The 19404-nt window shown below is 36.9% G+C and overlaps 2 protein-coding genes and 1 long non-coding RNA gene across 4 annotated transcripts; 2 read left to right on the top strand and 1 right to left on the bottom strand.

Annotated features, from left to right (window-relative positions):
* Positions 1–584: 584 nt before the first annotated feature.
* On the top strand, positions 585–2546 carry LOC135169686 (integrator complex subunit 12). 2 transcript variants are annotated; one of them, XM_064134898.1, is made up of 5 exons: positions 585–995; positions 1208–1384; positions 1549–1911; positions 1992–2061; positions 2184–2546. In XM_064134898.1, exons 2-5 carry the CDS (start codon positions 1226–1228, stop codon positions 2414–2416), a joined length of 825 nt encoding a protein of 274 aa, XP_063990968.1. In that variant the 5' UTR covers positions 585–995; positions 1208–1225; the 3' UTR covers positions 2417–2546. The 2 variants fall into 2 exon arrangements, with proteins under 2 accessions (XP_063990968.1, XP_063990967.1); XM_064134897.1 differs by having other exon boundaries at positions 586–995; positions 1102–1384.
* A 1404-nt stretch (positions 2547–3950) lies between these two features.
* LOC135169681 (plexin-B) lies at positions 3951–16980 on the bottom strand. Its single transcript, XM_064134890.1, has 3 exons — positions 16485–16980; positions 10809–16387; positions 3951–7448 (listed from the first exon to the last, which is right to left on the bottom strand). Exons 1-3 carry the CDS (start codon positions 16978–16980, stop codon positions 7341–7343), a joined length of 6183 nt encoding a protein of 2060 aa, XP_063990960.1. The 3' UTR covers positions 3951–7340.
* On the top strand, positions 15881–18970 carry LOC135169687 (uncharacterized). Its single transcript, XR_010300240.1, has 4 exons — positions 15881–16456; positions 16531–16802; positions 16897–18326; positions 18396–18970. It is a non-coding gene; the product is annotated as an uncharacterized LOC135169687 (long non-coding RNA).
* Positions 18971–19404: the final 434 nt, after the last annotated feature.

Raw genomic sequence — 19404 nt, 5'->3', positions numbered from 1 at the left:
CATTTTTTTACTCGTCTTGATTCGGATGTGGACCACCGACAGGTGATTGCATTTCTCAAAATTAATTAATTTTATTGTTTGTACTTTGTTTGTAGACGTTCGGAGTAAACTCAAACGATTTCGTTAGCGTCTAATTTATTTAAAAATAAATAATAAAAAATCGAACGTGAGTTTGGCAGACAGTTTAGTCAAAAAAGAAAATTATTTCTAATAGTTTCCCTTTAGATCGATAGGGAATCATTTGTAGTTCATTAATTAGTGTATTTAATTATTGATGAGAGTGGAACATGTGGTACACCGCAGCCGCTACTTACATTATTTATTTAAAAATAAATAAGAAACTGAGGGAGCATTTTGAGCTCACAAACGGATACAAACGGATTTCTTTTTATCGCCGCCAGCTGCCAAAATCGACGGTGGTGCCTCACACCCCCCCGTAACTATGGTCGACCTTGAAGGTATGTGGTGACATCTGTATGCACTAGGTGGAACCCACATGGTATCTGTAGGGTGCGAGGCACCACCGTCGATTTTGGCAGTTGGCGGCGACAAAAAGAAATCCGTTTGTATCCGTTTGTAGGGAACTCGAAATGCTCTGTCAGTCTCTCATTTATTTTCAAATAAATAATTTAAGTAGCCACTGTGGTGTGACGCCTTGTCCACTCTAATTAATAATTAAATACATTAATTAATGAACTACAAATGATTCCCTATCGATATAAAGTGAAACTATTAGAAATAATTATCATTTTTTACTAAACTGTCTGCCAAACGCACCTTCGATTTTTCATTATTTATTCGTAAATAAATGTGCAAATGGATACAAATCTAATACAAACGATATGATTAATTTCATTTAGCGAAAAGTAATCACCTTTCGACCATGTACATACGAATCTCGGTCTTTGCCTGGATTTTTGGGCAACAGGAGGGGATTAGAGGCTCCAGTGAAAAATTCACTGGTTGATTTTCGTCGTTTGGAGGCTGTGGACACGGTAAACATCAGATTTTTGCCTCCATGAATTTGTCTTTTATCATCACGAAATCATAGGTTTATGACAGGATGGGTGAATAATTAAAAAAATTGTTTTTGGTCTTGAGTTCAACGAATGTTTACTTGACAATGGGACTCGAGGGTCCGATGATTGGCTGATGGAGGTGGCAGACAGCGGCATAACCTCAAAATTCATCGACACTTCTGTTACAGACCATTGGGTAGAGCAACATGACACATTCGGATTTAGATTCTCACTTTGTTCAGGGGCTCAGGCTCCTTCATTCCTCTAACAAGGATTCCATGGATCAGTTGAGAAGCCTTCTGGATGAGGCTATCAAGCAGAAGCATGGCTTGTCGAAGATGCTGTGCAATGTACTGCATAAAAAGGTGATGTGAGGCTATTTACAAGAAACAAACGTTGAGTTGATGATTTTCTGGTAATACCCGGAGAGCAAAGGAGACTATGGGTCTTTAATATTTTCTAAACACCACCTCCATCTCCTGTGAATTCCATCCCCTCGATTATTAATTTAGCAAATTAAATTATTCAGTACACGATGGAGGAGCCCGTCCTCAGTGACCACAGCAGCACGAGCAGCAAAAGGAGCAAGAGCTCGAGTGCATCCTCCAAGCACTCCCATAAATCCAACAAAAGTGACTCCCCCGAGGAAGTGATCCCTCGAACACCTCCAGAACTTTTAATCAGCGATGATCCATTGGCTGAGATCCTCGAGGATGACTTGACCTGCGTCGTCTGCAAGGGAATGGACGTAGGAGCGAGGAATAGGCTCGTCGAGTGCGCTGATTGTCATGCACTCTATCATCAGGAGTGTCACACACCCCACATTCAGGACTCGCAGATTGATGTACCAAAATTGTTGTGGTACTGCTCGAACTGCATCAAGGCACATCAGGTTTGTTTGATAGTTTCGTCTAGTCCTAGAGTTTCGTTTAAGGGTCCAAGTTGTTCATGAACTTTTTCATTTGTGTACAGCCTCCCAAGGATAAACCACCACCAAAGCCACCGGTAGAGAGCAAAAAAGATGTGAAAAAGTCAACTTCTAGTGAGTTTCCAATTGACAATTAATATTTATTTTATTTTTTTTTATTATTCATTTGATTAAGGACAAATTAGTGAATAAGTCAAGTAATTACTGATATAATAAATTCTTCAATAATGCATCAGGTTCCAAGCATTCAGACAAATACAAGAGCTCCTCCAGCCACTCGGTGATAACAGATTCCTCAGTATCCAAAACAACCCCTAGTATCAACATAATCACTGGTGACAGACGACTGAAGGATGTTACGAAAAAGGCTAAAGGGGACAAGCGCAGCAGTAGCACCAGTTCGAGTAAATACACATCAAGTTCATCCTCTTCCAAGAATTCCGAAAAATCGAGTAGAAAAAATGACTAATGAGGGTCAATTGAGTGGATAATGTCCCCGGATTAAAAGTGAGAAACTAACTGTAACAATAATTCACTGCCAAACATTGAAACTTAAGCCATAAAACTTCCCCCATCACAATAAAATAATTTTCCCTTGACATCTGTGAAAGTTTATTGCAATTATTTATATTAAATCATCAGAAAGTTGGGGTGAAAAATCCTCTGGTTTAATTGCTAAAGTGAACACAAAACGTTTAACTCGAGGGAAAATAGGCAAAGTACCTGAATATTCCTGAAATATTGAATTTAGGAGAGAACCTGGGGTGCATACCGGAGGGTTGACACGATGGGGTGGAAAGGATGAATGCTGTTTACAGTGGAAATAATTGCATGGATTACTCAGGCATGCAAACACACACGCTTACGTATGACAATATCCTCAAGACAAACGCAAGGATACGTTTCGTGATAAATCCTTCCGTCTGTTTGTTTATGCTTCTGCTTTTGTCATTGTCTCTTGATTGTCGCTTGCATTGTTGATTTCTGGATGAACAATGTCCCAGGGAAAGGAGCTTCAATTTTCTTTTCAACGAGCGATAATAATTCAGCAGGGGATTTGCGAGTTTTTGGAATTCAAACGAAAATTTTACTTCTGGGTGAATGTGGAATTATCGCAGTAATGAGGGGCTTTAGAGGCAATTACAAATAGACTTTTTTTTTAACCGAGGATTTTGTCAGCTTTGAAAAAGGCCCTTTGATGTTTTTTTTTTTCACAGAGGCTTTCGTAACTGAGATAAATGCATAATTAACAAAAACGGAATGGGGAGGGAATGGTGAAATGATTCGAGGCACATTCAAAATGTCTAATTGCTAATTATGCTCATTTCTCGGTAATGAGGGGCTTTTGGGAACATCACGAGTGGACATTTTGGTGGTTTTTGACAGTTCAAAGTGAAATTGTTTGATTTTGCTTTTGTGAAGACACTTGTGGTCACGAGAAAATATAAAAGATCATAAAATAATAAATAATGAGTGCATTCTGTCTATAATTAGATATCTCTAATCGTCGAACGGGATTTTTAGACTCCACTTCCCAATGTTGTAAATTAAAAGTTTAAAAATATGACGTCATAGTCCAAACAATCCTCCCCTTCCCTCGTGTGACGTAACATTTGAATGGTCCCCCAGAGAAATAGAAATATTTGTCGAATTGAAAAAATACAATGGATTAAAAAAAATGATTAAAAATTGTCATCAGTAAATTGGGTTTCTTCTGATGTTACCCTGGGGATCCTAATGTCTCTGAGGTCATTTAAAAATAAAAACATTCTCCACATTGTCGAATGAAAATTCCAGAAATCATAAAATATTTATTTCTGGAGCAAGGTAACCCCGTCACGATGTCCGAATAATCAATCAGTTGTGAGCTAAATGTCAAAGAACAGACATTCTGATATTTCTCAAGGGGCTCAGTCTCCCTCACATCTTAAATAATCACTGATGGGCCCCATAAAAATAGAAACTGGGAAAATTTGTGTCATTGAGATGAACAACTTCCAAAATACAGTTACTACGTGATTTTTATTAACATGTACTGCTTTCCTTTTTTTTGACAAAAAAGAAATTAAAAAAACATTAAATAAAAAAAAATATTTGCACTAGTAGAGAAACAAGAGGCCGGATTACGCTGCTGATTACTCATGTGTGCGCACGCACATTTCTTTATGTCTTATCAACGGGGTACGTCAATCTGTACTCACTGAATAATAGACTCCCTCCACAAATGTACAATTTTATAATCAGTAAATGCAGAATAATGAGGATAAGCCCTTAATGAGCACCTTACCCATGGAAAAGAGAAGCTCGAATGAAAAGAGTAAAAAAAAAAAATCTCCAAAAGATGAATTAAGCAGCGACCAACGAATATAATCCCACCACACGCAAGAGATCTCGACAATTTCCCCGAGTATCTTGATACTCAGCATTCACAGACCCCCAGGAAAAAAAAAGCCACTGGAATGAGTTAAAAAAAATCACCTCAAAAATCGTAACCAACACATCCATATAATTATATCACTAATTTAATTGCTTCAGGACAAGGCGCATTTTGTCGTTTCTCACAAAGGAAGACCTTCTACGTAAATGAGGTACTTTCATCAAGCACACGAGTGCATAGACGTTAATGAGAAAATTTTTACGTCCGTTATTTCGTAAACTAAATGAAAAAAAAATTAAAAAATTACGAGACAGATTGTTCAGCATTTTTCCCCTCCCTCCTATATCTACAAAATTCATGACGCGCCAGGACGGAATTCCGTCGTTGCTAAGTAGATTACACTGCACAGATTGACGTACTCTCGTCAATTAATAATATAAATAAATACAATATGTATATATGTATAATATGTATATATATAAAGAGTGTTTTTACGCTGATCGTGATGCAGACAGTGGACACACGGATTTAAGTACAAATTATTGGCAACTTCGGAGAGCACAACTCCCTCCCCCTGTCTGCACCGCAATCCCAGTTACTTCAATTTTTTTTTTTATTTCTTCGTAAATTGAATGTTTATATCGATCGGACAGACAATTCTTCAGTTTCTTCTCGCTGTTTGATGACTCAAATTTAATTCTATTCACATTTAGTCATTGACGACGAGGTACACTGGGAATTGATCGATTACATCCTCGTCATCTTGAGAATTGCATGGCATAAATTATACTAAAAAAAGTTACATCAATGGAAAATAAGAGTATTTAAAAATTCTTAATCAGTCGATTGAATAGTTGATTCGTGGAACGCATAGCTGAGTATCTGAGTATTTTTTCTTTTTATTTCAGTCTACGTGAAATGTTAATTTACCATGAAAAACGGTATTTCATAATTGGATACGTCATCACATTTTGCTGTTTCTATTTGCTTAGTTTTTTTTTTTTGAGACCTCATTAGCGCCGTCTGAGTCCAATAATTTATAAAATACGTGAAAAAGAAAAACGTACTACTGAATTTTTTTTTCCCCGCAATATTTTTCCTACAATCGTTGAACGAAAAAATTTGACAAATAACAAGACCTCGAGGCACATCATCATGCTTCCTGGAAACCTGGTACAAAAATGCCGCTCTTTTATACCCTAAATATTTCGTTAATTTCCATCTGTTTTTTTTTTCTCTCATCTTAATGAAAATTGTACAATTGATAATTGTTTCATTTAATTGGACAATAGCAGTAATTATTCATGGAATGAGTTAGTAACTATGCGATGAAGAATGATGATGATTCAATATCAAAGTAAAAATGATATAATTTACAAATTATGAAAGAAAAACAATAAATCATTAATCAAATACCCTATATACGAGACTCGTATGGCTTTACAAAATGCCTCTGTCCCAGTGGGACCGAGAAATTAAATGCGATTATTACAGGATTAAATTCTGTTCATTAGAAAAGTGGTGAGCCCCGAGAAAACCTCATCCGTTAATTATAAAATTACCCTTTAAATGATCAATTCTTGGCGAAAATGCCAGAAGGCTTCCACAAAGGGTGAATTTACCCAGCAGAAGTCCTCCCAACATTTTCCCCCAGAGCCCTCTCAACCCCTCGATAAATCGTCATTCAACGAGCAGAAGCCACCACTTATCCCCTGAACACTCGGAAATTAATAAAATTAAAACAATAATAATTGTATTACGTACATTTACGTACGTATTCCTATCTAGGCCTAGACCAGACTGAGCTTCATTCACCCTAAAAAAAAACAATTCTCCAGACACTCCGTAAAATGACCCAACCAATCTTCCATTAATTTTTTTTCTCTCCTTAAAGTAATATCGTTACTTTGTTGAATCATTCCATCAATCACACAATTTTTCCATTCACCCTTGCACATCGTATTTATACATAATACATTATCCCCTTTCCCAACCTAGCTCACTACGTACCAGAGGTCATTCCACATCTCTTCCCACCACTCATATATATATTTTATGTATATCATACATGCAGAATTCAATGAAAACAAAGAGCAACATGTACAACATGGGTTAGATATTTGTTATTTTTGGATGGTCATTATCATGTGGATCACAGTGGCTAATTAATTATCTCGTATGGAGGCATCAGCTCCAGACATTTGCTCTTTGTTAACATTTCAATCCTCTATATAACATGTTAATAATTAATAATAATTCATATATCGCAATGAAGATAATAGGCATAGCCACGCATGCTCGGATCACAGACTACTCGCTCTGCTGTACACCTCCATTTTCATTTTTTTTCTTTCATTTTTTTACTAGTACAAACAGTCTGGTGCGCACTATGGCTTCTTTATTTAATTTTATCAATTAGTTATTCCTTAAAATGCATCGTTTTTTGTTTTTTTAAATGTCACTTATTCATTGCTTTTAATCCATTTTCTATCCATTCTTCTATTTTTCTTTCATTTCCTTATCCCCCCCCCCCTTTTGTGCGGTGATTCTATCTCCGTGTTTTGCATTTTTCCTTTATCTCTCTGTTACTCTACTGTATTTACTGGCAGTGAAAGAAATTGAATTAAAATGAGACAATTTTACTTTTGTATTGTAATTGAATCAATGTTCTTTACCATTTCCCACTTCTTCGAATTGTACCGAAGGTGCTGAGACTATTTTAATTTTTTCGTTTTCTTCATTTTTTTTACTCTTTTAAATCATTTATATGGCGGTATAAGTTTCATATTTTTTCATACTTTGTCATTTTTTTTTTTCAATTTTCTTCAATCTTTTTGTACATATGAACGAGGTGTATCTGATGCGCAAAATCGAGGCACTGGTCAGTGTTTATTTTATTATTCACTCTTCCCTTTCTTTTATTATTTAATTTTTTTCTTTCTCTCTCCCCCTCTCTCTCTCTCTCTTATCATCTGAAAATTTCGACTGTTCACGTAATGTAATTGGGGGTAGTGTGTCAGCAGGCACTCGTCTCTTCTCCCTCGATTGTACACGCTACATTCTCGAGTTTATGAGCTAGATGTAACTGACGACAGCCTGCGTCCGATTCCAAGGCCTCTAAAATCTGGAAGCAAATGGAGATGCGTAAGAAGTGGATAATTATTAGATTATGTATTACCCCCTCTCATTTTTTGTCACTGTGTTGAAAGAAAAACGATAGAGCTCGCAAATATTTGCGATGAAAACATCCTCTCCACGTTTTACATATCAAAACCCTCCATTTTCATTTTAAGAATAAATATTCCTGATTTATTAGATGGCAAATGAAATTGGATGGATATTATATACCGTTGTTTGACATGGAACGATGATGGTGGTATCCACAAAATGGAGTCGTGCTTTGAAATGGGGGAATATGTATTCTCTCATTAACATAAAATAGAAAATCCATATTTCATGTAATGAAAAATATGAAAATTTCTCTATGTATTTGTTTTATTCTACGAGAGACTGAGGGAAATAGCGGTGACAAAGGATCAATCTTGATTAACATACAGAATTTTTTAGAATGCCATCATTTGACATTATTCCTATTGATTTTATCACCTGTAAATAATCCTGCCTGTTGACTTTTATTTATTGATCACACGTGGGAAGTCAGAAAAGTCACAGACAAGTCTGTGTGTCCGATGGAAAGTGCAAATAACGTTTTTAAAGCTACGGTATAATTAATTAATTTTTTCCGCAGAAAATGCCACTACTCAACTTTTGATGGGGAATAATATTTTGTCGGTTGGGAGTTCTTATGGAGATTGAAACTGAATCAGTACCGATTCAGAGTACGAGGATTCTTTTTCTTTAATTATTAACTTTAATGTTTGCTTTTAGACACGAACAGTTTCTCCATCTTTACTCATAAATTGAATCAGTTTTCTTTTTAGAATAAACTTTCTTGATTTATTGAATAGTAAATGTGATTGGATGGAGCTCAGGGGATGTTTGTAGTTATACAACGATGATGATAGCGTCAATGGAATTAAATACTCTATTTTATCCGATCTTCCATTAAGGAATATCTCCCACGAACCTTCATTTTTGGAATGAAAACAAATTAAATTACAAAAAAAATTCAAGATTGTAATCATCGATTGACATTTGTTTTATCAAATTTTCTGTTATAAATTTTCAATTAATTGTTCTTCAAGGAATAATGGAATTTGTGATAAAAAAAATTAATTTTAACCACTTTTTTTCTTTCATGAGAGTGTCATTATCGACTGAAAATGATAAAAATTTTCGAGTTATTTCTTGAACAATATTCTCTCAAAGGTGAAATCCTCCATCTACTTGTGTTAGGACCCTATCAATATTCCCGATATCGTTGCCATATTGACAATTGAAGCACCAGTATATCAGAGCGATTGCAATAGAAAACGTTCCCCTTTTTCAATCCAATATTCCCTCAGCATAATGTTTACAGCGATCGATTATTTTTTCAAGTGACAATTCCCCATCCGTTTTCTCATTAGTTGATCGATTCGATTCACGGTGACCGTAGAACAAATATTTGCAAAATCATCAATCCTTTCATATGGGACATTGAGGGTGAAATGGGGTTGTTGAACCACGAATGTGTCTTTGCAAAAATGGAGACCGAGATAAAACAAGAAATTTATTCTCTGAAGATATAAATAAAATATTCTCTTATTTATATCTTCTTTATATAAATGAAATATTCTCTTATTTATATCTCCTTTATATAAATAAAATAATTTCTTATTTATATCTTCCATATTTTTTAATGATTTTCCAACCGTTAAATACTGAACATAAAATTAAAACCAGCAAAAAATAAATAATAAAATCATCGTAATGATCATGTAATGATCACGTACAGCTGGAAAAATATAAAATAATTTAACTCGACCTAAATATGCGAAAAACCACGACCCATTCCTGAACCTATAATTTATCTCTGAGTGGAGGCTATAAAATCCAAGCCTCTTTCCCTCAAAGAGATTGGCAAAATAATGAACGAATCTGTTCTAAACTTATCTCCTTTCACCTCTTTACTCCTAAATTGGATTAAATGAATGAATGAAGATGAGAATTTTTCCACCGGATATCCGGCCAGAAGGCGCCCGGAATCTCCCATACATTTTCCTAAAAATGTAAAATACAGCCCATCTCCCGTTTAACAAAAATTTTGAGTTATTCCACCACAGGCGGAGCCAAGAAGTTTCACATCCCCCATAAATTTGCCCAGATAAAAGTCCTGAGTGTCGAAAGTTGAAATGACTCATCTCACCAAAAATTTTATCTTTCAACCAATGGCAAAGTAATCGAAGCCGAGGATAAACTAGTGATAATAGCGAATTACAACATGTGAGAGGGTGGGCCAGAATGACCCTTATAAAATCTTTGATATCTCTCGAACAAACGATTCAACGGAGATGAATCAAGATTTTTGCTTTTTAGAACATGAAAATTCCACGATATTACTGTAACTGCGGTCGTCACAGACCTTTCATTGTGCCCCATTTGGTCTTAACTATAGCAAACCCGGAGATAATGAGAGAACGAATCAGTAATGAAGTTGTAAAATGTGATAATATGAAGATATTGCTGGGGGGGAAAATTTTAATTGCCGTGGCATTTCTCATTCGATGGCCGAAGCTTCACGATTATATTGCACGCCAATTCATCTCAAGCCTCGTCAATATATCAATCGAAAATATTCCTATTCCTCAATACTAATTATTAAAACGAATTTTAATTAATTTTTTGCTACTCCAAAGAGAGGAATTTTATGGTGAACATTTTTTAATTAGAAAAATGGTAAATAAAATTCCCAGAATAATTTTCCAACTCCATATATTCCAATAACCTGCCCGGATGTCTAGTGACAGTAATTTCCCAACTTCGTGACAAAACATTTCTTCGCAAAGTTTTCTCTATATGAAATATTTTCTTCTCAAAAGGGGCTGCTTCATACGAATCCACCCTCCCCAGGGTCAAATACTTCCTCGATGTCAAAAGCAGAGAAGTTATTCACATCCCAGAATTTTTAATTCAAACAAAAATGACAATTCACAACATAAAGCTAGATTTTCCCTCCATAATTGAAAAAAATAATGTTGAACATTCAAAAACCTATCCAATAACCTGTTCATTATAATATTCAAAAGGATCATTTCCCCATGTGCGATAAATCCGGGTCTCAATACCTCCATTCACGTGCCATTCATATTACAAACCAGGCATGAGTAAACAAAAGTCAAATAACGCGAAGTGGCAAGTCCCCCTTCCTACATCCAGAGGAATATATTTTTTTTAAAGGTCGTGAGAATTTTTCGTCTCCCTCTTACCCCAAAGGAACTCATCAAAAAGTCACCCTCAAATCAAATTGACTCATCTCATCCCTTCCACCCACATACCACCTAAAACAGTCAGGATATTGAAGCATAAAGTAAATTCAACTCACTTGTTCGTAGTATTTGCTGACGTAAATGTAGAGCTCCTTGAGCGCAGCAATAACGTCAAATTCATTGGCATGAGAATCGCTCAACTGCTGCATGGCACTGGAAATATCCTGATCGGTAATAGTTGGTAATCTCTGTACGTCCTGATAAAAACGTCCAACTTTTTCCCGATAATGGGGTATATCCTTGGCGAATAGTAATTTATTTGAGGGCGAATCTTTGCCAAGTCTGTGCTCAGTTGTCGAGCATGCATCCATGAATGTTTGGGCAATGACAGATAAACTCGAATCAACAGTAGTTGATTTATTAATATCAAACATAAAATCTGGATTTTTAATAAAATTAACCCAAAATCTAAGTGGCAGACTGTTTGATTTCCACGCATGTGCAACCTCAGGATCTGATATCGAATGCTGTTTAGCAGCATCATCAAGTAGATCAAAGAGCCACTTAACAGCGCATGGTAATGCATCATTGGCAGTGAGAACAGTATTGAAAAAATCATCGACAAATTTTTGTACAGTTCCCTTGGTCGATAATAATCTCGTTAGAAATATCTCTGGTATTGCTTTGTGCGTTCTCTCTGGATGATGATGATGATGATTATGCTTACTATTGGTAAATCCAATAGTCTGTGGACAAACATTATCCTCAATTGGTCTAACTAAGTGCCAGAGCCTCTGATTAACTCCACTCTCTATATCACCATTAGCTGTTATAAGTGATGGTGTGTGTTGTGTATCGAAATAAATACCAGGTGGATGTGGATACATTATTGGACTGATTAATCCATGACTTGGTGTTGATGGTAAATGTCCAGTTGAACAATGATTTATACGATTCATAGATTGTCTATGATAATGATGATGATTTCTCAACGAACCTTTGTGATAAGTCTTACACCCAACGGAGAATGCATCATTTTGTCTCGGTATAAGTGACATAACAGCTGACTCCTTGACTCCATAATGCGCCAGTGTATTGATTTTCTTCCAATCACCAGCACACTTGGTGGTAAGATCCTCGTCCTGCAGTGTCAAATGACCCCCTCTTCCATGTCTCCACTCGAGATCAACTTCGTGTATCGATGGCCTCAACGAGAACGGTGTATTTTTATACAATGCATCGAGTATTTTTGATTTTACCTGACTTATCGTATCGCAATCGAGTACTTTGCACTGAATTTTTTCATCCAAATCGTCCTGCATGACGTGCAATGTAACAACACTGTGATCAATTTGTTCACGAAGCAGTCGTTCCTCGGATAATGAATATCTGGCATCATGAGTAACAACATCAACCGGTCCCTTTTCAATCTGATGTTTTATAGCTTTAAACAATAAAAATAATGACGAACCAGCGTAATCCTTGAGATAATTGTACATACAGAGTGCCATCCAATTTGTAAGCATCTTCTCGACAACAGATTCAGTTCGTCTTAACATCAGTTGTGGATATTTAGTATCGACTGATTTTTCGATAAGTCTAATTAGGAGATTCATCAGTATATCCGTTGCATATTCCATCTTATTCATGAGTACAATCATAAGCAGTGAAGCGACATTAACTTTGTCTCTTATGTTGAAGTCCTTCTGTGTCTCAAGGGTATCGATAAATGTAAGTAGAAAACACTTGTTATTAACGAGAATTTCAAATTGTATCATAGCAGCATCGTAATTAGTTCTAGCATTGTTTCTAGATCTTGGATCATTGAGTACTGGATGATCAATGACACCAGGAAAAAATACTTTCATAATATAATTTTTGTGATCAAGTGTTGGTATACCCGATGATTCTAAATCAGCAGTGAGATCAGTCATATCCGTTTGTAATTCAGCAAAAGCCTGTTTGCATTCCATCCTGACATTACTCTCAAGTGTATCCATCTGTATCTGTATTCTCTTGTACTCCCTCTCCGCCTGTGTACTCTTTCTTCTATAAACAACGAGTACAAGAACAAAGAGAAATACAAGACCAAATGTACCAGCTGCAATACCAGCTATTGCTTCAGGTGGTATTGGATACGTCTTTATCACATCATAGTGAAGATAACCAATGGAAAAACGTAATGTACGTCCAACACGTACAACAACTAGAGGCAATCCACGATCAGTTTTAATTCCCATTTCATCAGTAGCAGCTGGTTGTTGATCTGGTGGTGTACAAACAAGTTGTGCATGAGCCAGTGATGTGACATTACAAAGTGCTGTACCAACAGTGACATTTACATCAGTCTCATCACTAGCATAATTAAGATTTTCACCCTCGATAACAAGTGTATCACCCTTGTAGTTCTTAATCATCTGGGGAAATGCAAAGAATTTTGGATCCTCAACATACGACAGACGATTTTTTATCGAATTTTGAAAGTGCTTCTCAAGATCACGAACACTCTCAACATTGTCCATTACAAACGCTATCTTGAGTGCCACCTCATTATCACTATTTCCCGTACGCAGCGATGAAAATGTTGTGCCATGTTTGTGAAGTGATCTCACAGCTCTGACTCGTCTGTGCCTATTAGCAAATTTCTCAGCTATACTTGGACTCGGGCATTCCATTTGAGTTGGATTCAACACAGTACAAATTGTTCTATTCACTGGCTTAATCTCATTATCAAAATAAACTTCCATCTCTGGCTTTTGAATGGTATCCAAATTTGTACCATGCACTGTTATCATTCTACCACCTGATGCAAATGAAACCAATGGTTTTATCTCCATAATTGTTGGATCCTGGGTATAATTAAATGGATTACCAGTTAATGTACGATTAGCTCCATCAATGCTGAGTGTTAATTTTTGAATTCTTCTGACACGTCCCGATTTACTCGTAACACAAGTCAATCTTGTACTACTAGCCTGTGTTGCATTAACATGACATGGCAATTCATCAAGATAAGCCGATATTGTACTTCCAATATTTAAGTATTTTCCAGTAATAGCAATTTGTGTACCACCACTCTGTGGACCAACGGACGGATATATACCGGATAATTTGATGTCTTTGTAATGAAATAAAACACCACTCTCAGTGTAACCAGCATCATTACCAACAACAACAGTCACAGTATCAGTATTTTTTCGTTCACCAGTACGACAAACAATTCTAACTGATACTTCATAATCAACTAATGTACATGGTGTTTTACCAATGTGAATTTTATCAGAAACATCAGTTTCTTTGAGGCCAAGATTACTTCCCTCGATTGTAACCAATGTTCCACCCTCAATAGGACCACTCAATGGCCTTATCATGTCAATTCTCGGCTTTGGACATTCAGCAAATGGTAAATATAGACACGAGTGTTTGTACGTGCAACTATTACTACACCAAGAGCACTCAAATCTCTGATCCCTCGTCATACATAAAGAACAGTCAGCGTGTTCACGATGTGATCCAAGCACTTCACATTTATATAGAATAATTTTCGTACGGTCAACGTGATGATTTGTATTCCACACAACCGTCACTGTTGCTTCATATTCACCAGTGAGTGCTTCGTAAGAATATATAGTTTTATCACAAACAATGAAACGACTGCTATCAACACGAGCTTGTACTCGCAAATTGGCACCCTCAATCGTAACGATACACTGAAAGCCAGTATGTCCAATTTGTGGATGGGGTAGATTTTCAACTTCAAGAATAATTTCTTTGGGTACATTGTTGGGTAGCATAAGAGGCTCATCACGATGAGAGAAACGTGGACAATACTGTACACCATGAGCAGCTAGTGTTGCTTGACTATGATTATCACCGGATATTATATTACCCTGACATCCACTGGTATTGTGGGTGCATTTATTATCATACACACACCAGCTGCATGCCCACTGGGCTTTAACACATTCAGAGCAAACAGTATGTCTGGAGCAATCGAAATATGCAAAATTTCTCGATACAAAATCCTTATTTGTCTCACTAGAGCGTACTGATAGTGGTACAAGTACATGATCAGTTCCATCTGGTATATTAGGTCGTTGTAGTACTGGTGGAGCTAAACATGATAATCCAAAGCCCTTCATCACAGCATTGATGGGCTCAGCATTTCCAAAGACACATTTGTAATTAGTCCCAGAGGGCAATTCCGGTAATGTTCTAATTGTCAATTGTACCGATGTCATTTGCTTTATGGGCAAACGATCTGGCAAAACTTGTTCAAAATCAATACACTGTTGACCAGTACTGAGTGAAAGCCATCTTGGACTACTTGTACTTGCTTTCTGGCATGCATCTCTCACTGTACAACGTTTCTCGAGTGAACACCAACCGCAGTAAGGATCTTTAGCATCCAAACAGCTAGAGCAACTTGTATAACCACTGCAATGTTCAACTCTTACTTTAGATATTCTTGTTGTTGACAGTACATGAATATAATCACCAGTGGGTGATAAAACCATATCGGGTAAAATTTTTTGGCCACTGTCTATGACAATGCTCTCGTAAACTGATGACTCAGAGCTCGATAAAAGTACTTTTTTTAATACACCATCGCTAGTACCAAGAAATGCAACAGTATGTGTTTCAGTATTAGCAACGGTTATAGATGTTACAAAGGTGTCATGAAAATCGATTACAGCTTGTCCAACAATAGGCGATACACCAGATATTTTTAATCCAACTTCGCAGAAGTTTAATATATTACCAGTAGTACCAGCCACTGGGCATTCACCGTCCTGTATAGGTCCACTTATGTATCCCATATTACGATATTTAATGCTACCATTGAAACACATGTGTATATTCTCATTGAATTTTGTTTCAATCTCTTGAAGTGAATAAACACAAACTGCTGATTTTGGTAATGCCTCATTTGTTATACCTTTGCTTGGTGAAAAAACTGATACAAATACAGGATCACCAATTGGTATACCAAGTTGCATTGCTAAATCACTACCAGCAGCAGCAACTTTAGCATCCTGTACAAGATTGTATATCTGTTGTGTACCATTACCAATATCAACGCTACACTGTAACGTAACTTCAGTATAACTGTCGTAATTTGGATCACTTATGCAACTCCGAGCTAATCTCGATATATAACCGAGTTCCTCCTGCTCCGGCAAATACGATTGTTTTTGTACAAGTACAAAATACGCATAATCACTTGCATTGAAGCCATAAACATATTTAACGAGAAAGTGATCTCTGTATTTAACATCAATGTGAAGTATCGATTGCTTGTTGAATGTGTATTTAGCAAATTCCAGGGTATAAAGATCTCGGCTCGATATTGCTGGTACATCATGACGATATTCACCATTGTTTGTGAATGTTGTACCAACGTAGAGTACATTAGATCTACCCCAGGGATTGTAACGCTCTGGTCCAATAAATGCATATGTCGATGAGTATTCGTCATTAGCAGCAACACTGCACGGTAGAAATTCCAATTTTATCGATATATTTGACATATTGTACTTTTCACAAGCACCCTGAAGTAGTGAGCCACATGCTATTAGGGTACCCGATTCAAGATCCGGTATTAGGAGTTTATTCACGTTGTCCATTAACGAAGTGGTCACCTCTTTGGACATACATCCGGTTGCGTGACACTGGGGATTGTCCAGTCTGGGACCTTTTACATCATAAATAAATCATTTGATGAAACATGATGTTTTGAGTGGAGTAAATTATTTACAATGGGGTGAGTTAATTGTGATGTTAATACTTACCGGTTGATACTATCTCCTCCAATTGAAGATTTTTATCCAATTGTAGAAGACGATTAATGGCACCAGCATATAAACGACCAGTTGCTGGATCAATCGTGAGATGATTGAAACGCAGTGGACCCTCGTGAGTAAAATTTGGATCTCGTCTACTCAACTCCAGGCGATGATGGAGAGATGGAAAACGTGCAACAACATGGGGATTCTCATCTTGGGGTAATTGTTGTGGTGGTGGAAGAGAGGATAATGATGAGGATGATGCTAGTGGTCCTGGTAATGATGGTACTGGTGATGAGTAGGGATACAATGACGATGATGCTGGTGAGGGTATTGTCGTTGCATTTGCAATCGTTGTTAGCAAAGTGACAATTATTATTATTTGACAAAGTGACGAAATTGTTGCAATATTTTTCAGGCTTTTTGACTGAAACATTTGCAATCGTGGCGGAGGTGGCACTGCCAGTAGTACGGGAAAGGGTCTCAGTCCAGAGTATATCATCTCGTATCAGTGAATTGTGATGAAACATGCAGGGAATAGAGAGGTAACTTTTTTTTTTTTCGTCTTTATGTGCTGGTACGATTGTTTGTTTGGCTCGTTAAAAGGGTGAAAATGGAGTTATATTTTTGTTTTTGTTGTTTTGAGAAAAGAGGATTTGGGAGGAGGGCTTTGTCCGAATGACGCTAACAGCAATGCGCCCATTCGTACAACAACATGATGCCTCACTATTTCCAGCCCCTGTAAAACAAGGTATCAATAAAACATTGAGTGACTTGACGATGGTATGTATTTTCAATATAAATGTTTAGTTCAGGGGGGAATTGACAAAGATATGGTGATTCATTGATGTCACAAGCGATTTGTACATCACCTCTTAACAGGTGAATTTTATCCTAATTGATTGAATTTTTAATCCAGGGTGAAGCTCTTAATTTGTCGTTGTAATAGATACCCAGTGGGTGATTCAGTTGATAAATATTTTGATTTTTAAAACGTAAATATTTTCAATTCATTGGTAAGAAATTCAGAAGCCAAATGGTAAACCGAGACGTTTTTTTCACTATTGTCGACATTTCGGTAAATATCCAAGAATCTAGAACAGATAGAAAATTTTTAACGATCATCTTTTTTGGGGGGAAAATCAAGCACTTCAAATAAACAAATTACAAAAATTTCACTGTTCCAACTAGATTCGCTGATATTCCGCAAAAACTCGACTCATAAATATCTCATCTCGTTTAATCACTTGGCCACTGAAATAAAAAATCTAAGAATTAACTAATCATTTCTCCCCCTCAACCACCCTCACCACCTATCTCCCAAGGCCATTGATTTCCAAAACGTAAATATTTATTCTAAAAACTCCGAGAAAGCCGTCACTCAATAAATTCAAGCCTATTAAACCCCCCCTCGGAATCCGGTTTTTTTTCATCAAAAGAAGCCATTCGTCAAGGATCATATACCCGGATCAAATTGTTTGAAATTCTTTGACACAAAACCCATGCTGAGTGTGCCCAACGACAAACACCAAAACCATTTGAAATTTAAATTTATCGGTCCTACCCAGCCCCCATAACTCATCCCCACATATTCATAAATAAGGAGTAAACAACAATATCCTTTCTACTTGTCTCGGCTGGTTGGTTAAAACGTGTCGGGGGGGGTGCCAAGAGGGGGATGTAGGCGAGAGTTACTGATACTTTAGTAGCTGGTGCACCGTAAATTAATAATGACTAATGAGAAACGGCGATGAGAGGAGAGAAGTACCCAGTAGTGAAGAGATTGTTTGGTGTAGTAGTAAAGTAAATGACAAACGGGCCCAGATGGCTCTATTCCCCATGATTCTCGTGAGTGCTCTTACATATACGTATATATGAAACTTATATACGTATATATACGCCCTTTGGGTTTTACAGTGTTATATCGGTACCCTCTCGTACACCATACAACTGTACACGAGAGGGGTGAAGGAGGAGGAGAGGGCAGGCGAAGGAAAAAAAAAATCGGGGGGGATAGAGGAGACGAAAAAAAGAGGGGCATATAGAGGCACACTTGACAGCTAAGGCCATACCACTGCGGTCTCCTTCGACACAAAGGCATGGAACGGGGGGGCTCTAGTGGATCCTTTATGAGTATACATTTTTTTTTTCTCGATGGAAAATTTTCACGTTTTCATGCGATATACATCAAAGAAGAAATCAAGAGATGGCAAATAAAAATATTTTTCTTTGAATATGCAAATGAATGAAATGAAAAGAAATAAAAAAAAAAACTACCCCGAGTGTTCAACGTCGGTTCCTTCCCTTTTTCCACTGGCTCTTTTTTTTTTATTTCTCTCCAATCCTCAACTCCATCAAAGGAATGTGCATTTCCCTGTATTACCTGCACGTTTTTATGATGAAAAAAAAAATCATCTTCGATATTATGACACTCATTCGCTAATGTGGACAAAGAAATGACGTCACAGATGCATGGGAATATAAATATACTGTGAGTGAATAAAATTGTTTACCTTTTTGGTTTGGAAATTGTGGGTAAATATTCGATGAACAATGTATCAGGGTACATCTTGATTCATCATGGTTGCACACACCACTACGATGAATTCCGTGGACAACGTTACACTCACGAGTAATCCTGTGGTTTTCAAGCGTTGCTGGGATATAATACCTTTAGGGACTATTTTGTCCAGGGGCCACTCTTTATTATCTTTTCACCACAACTTATTCACCACATTATCACACAACACTGTTAACACACAATTGTCACGCTATTGTTTCATTATTTATCCCTTGTTTAATATAACAGATGTGTACGAACGGACGTTAGTTTGATTATTCGTCAATTGACAATAATAGTAAGCGGGGTTTACGGAGTCGGCCGCCATTAAAATTCGACGGACGACGGACACGGGCTGTGTGTGCT

This window comes from Diachasmimorpha longicaudata, chromosome 15 (genome assembly GCF_034640455.1).
Source record: "Diachasmimorpha longicaudata isolate KC_UGA_2023 chromosome 15, iyDiaLong2, whole genome shotgun sequence".
Lineage (NCBI taxonomy): Eukaryota > Metazoa > Arthropoda > Insecta > Hymenoptera > Braconidae > Diachasmimorpha > Diachasmimorpha longicaudata.
The sequence above is the reverse complement of the archived record's forward strand: the minus strand, read 5'-3'. Positions and strand labels throughout refer to the sequence as shown.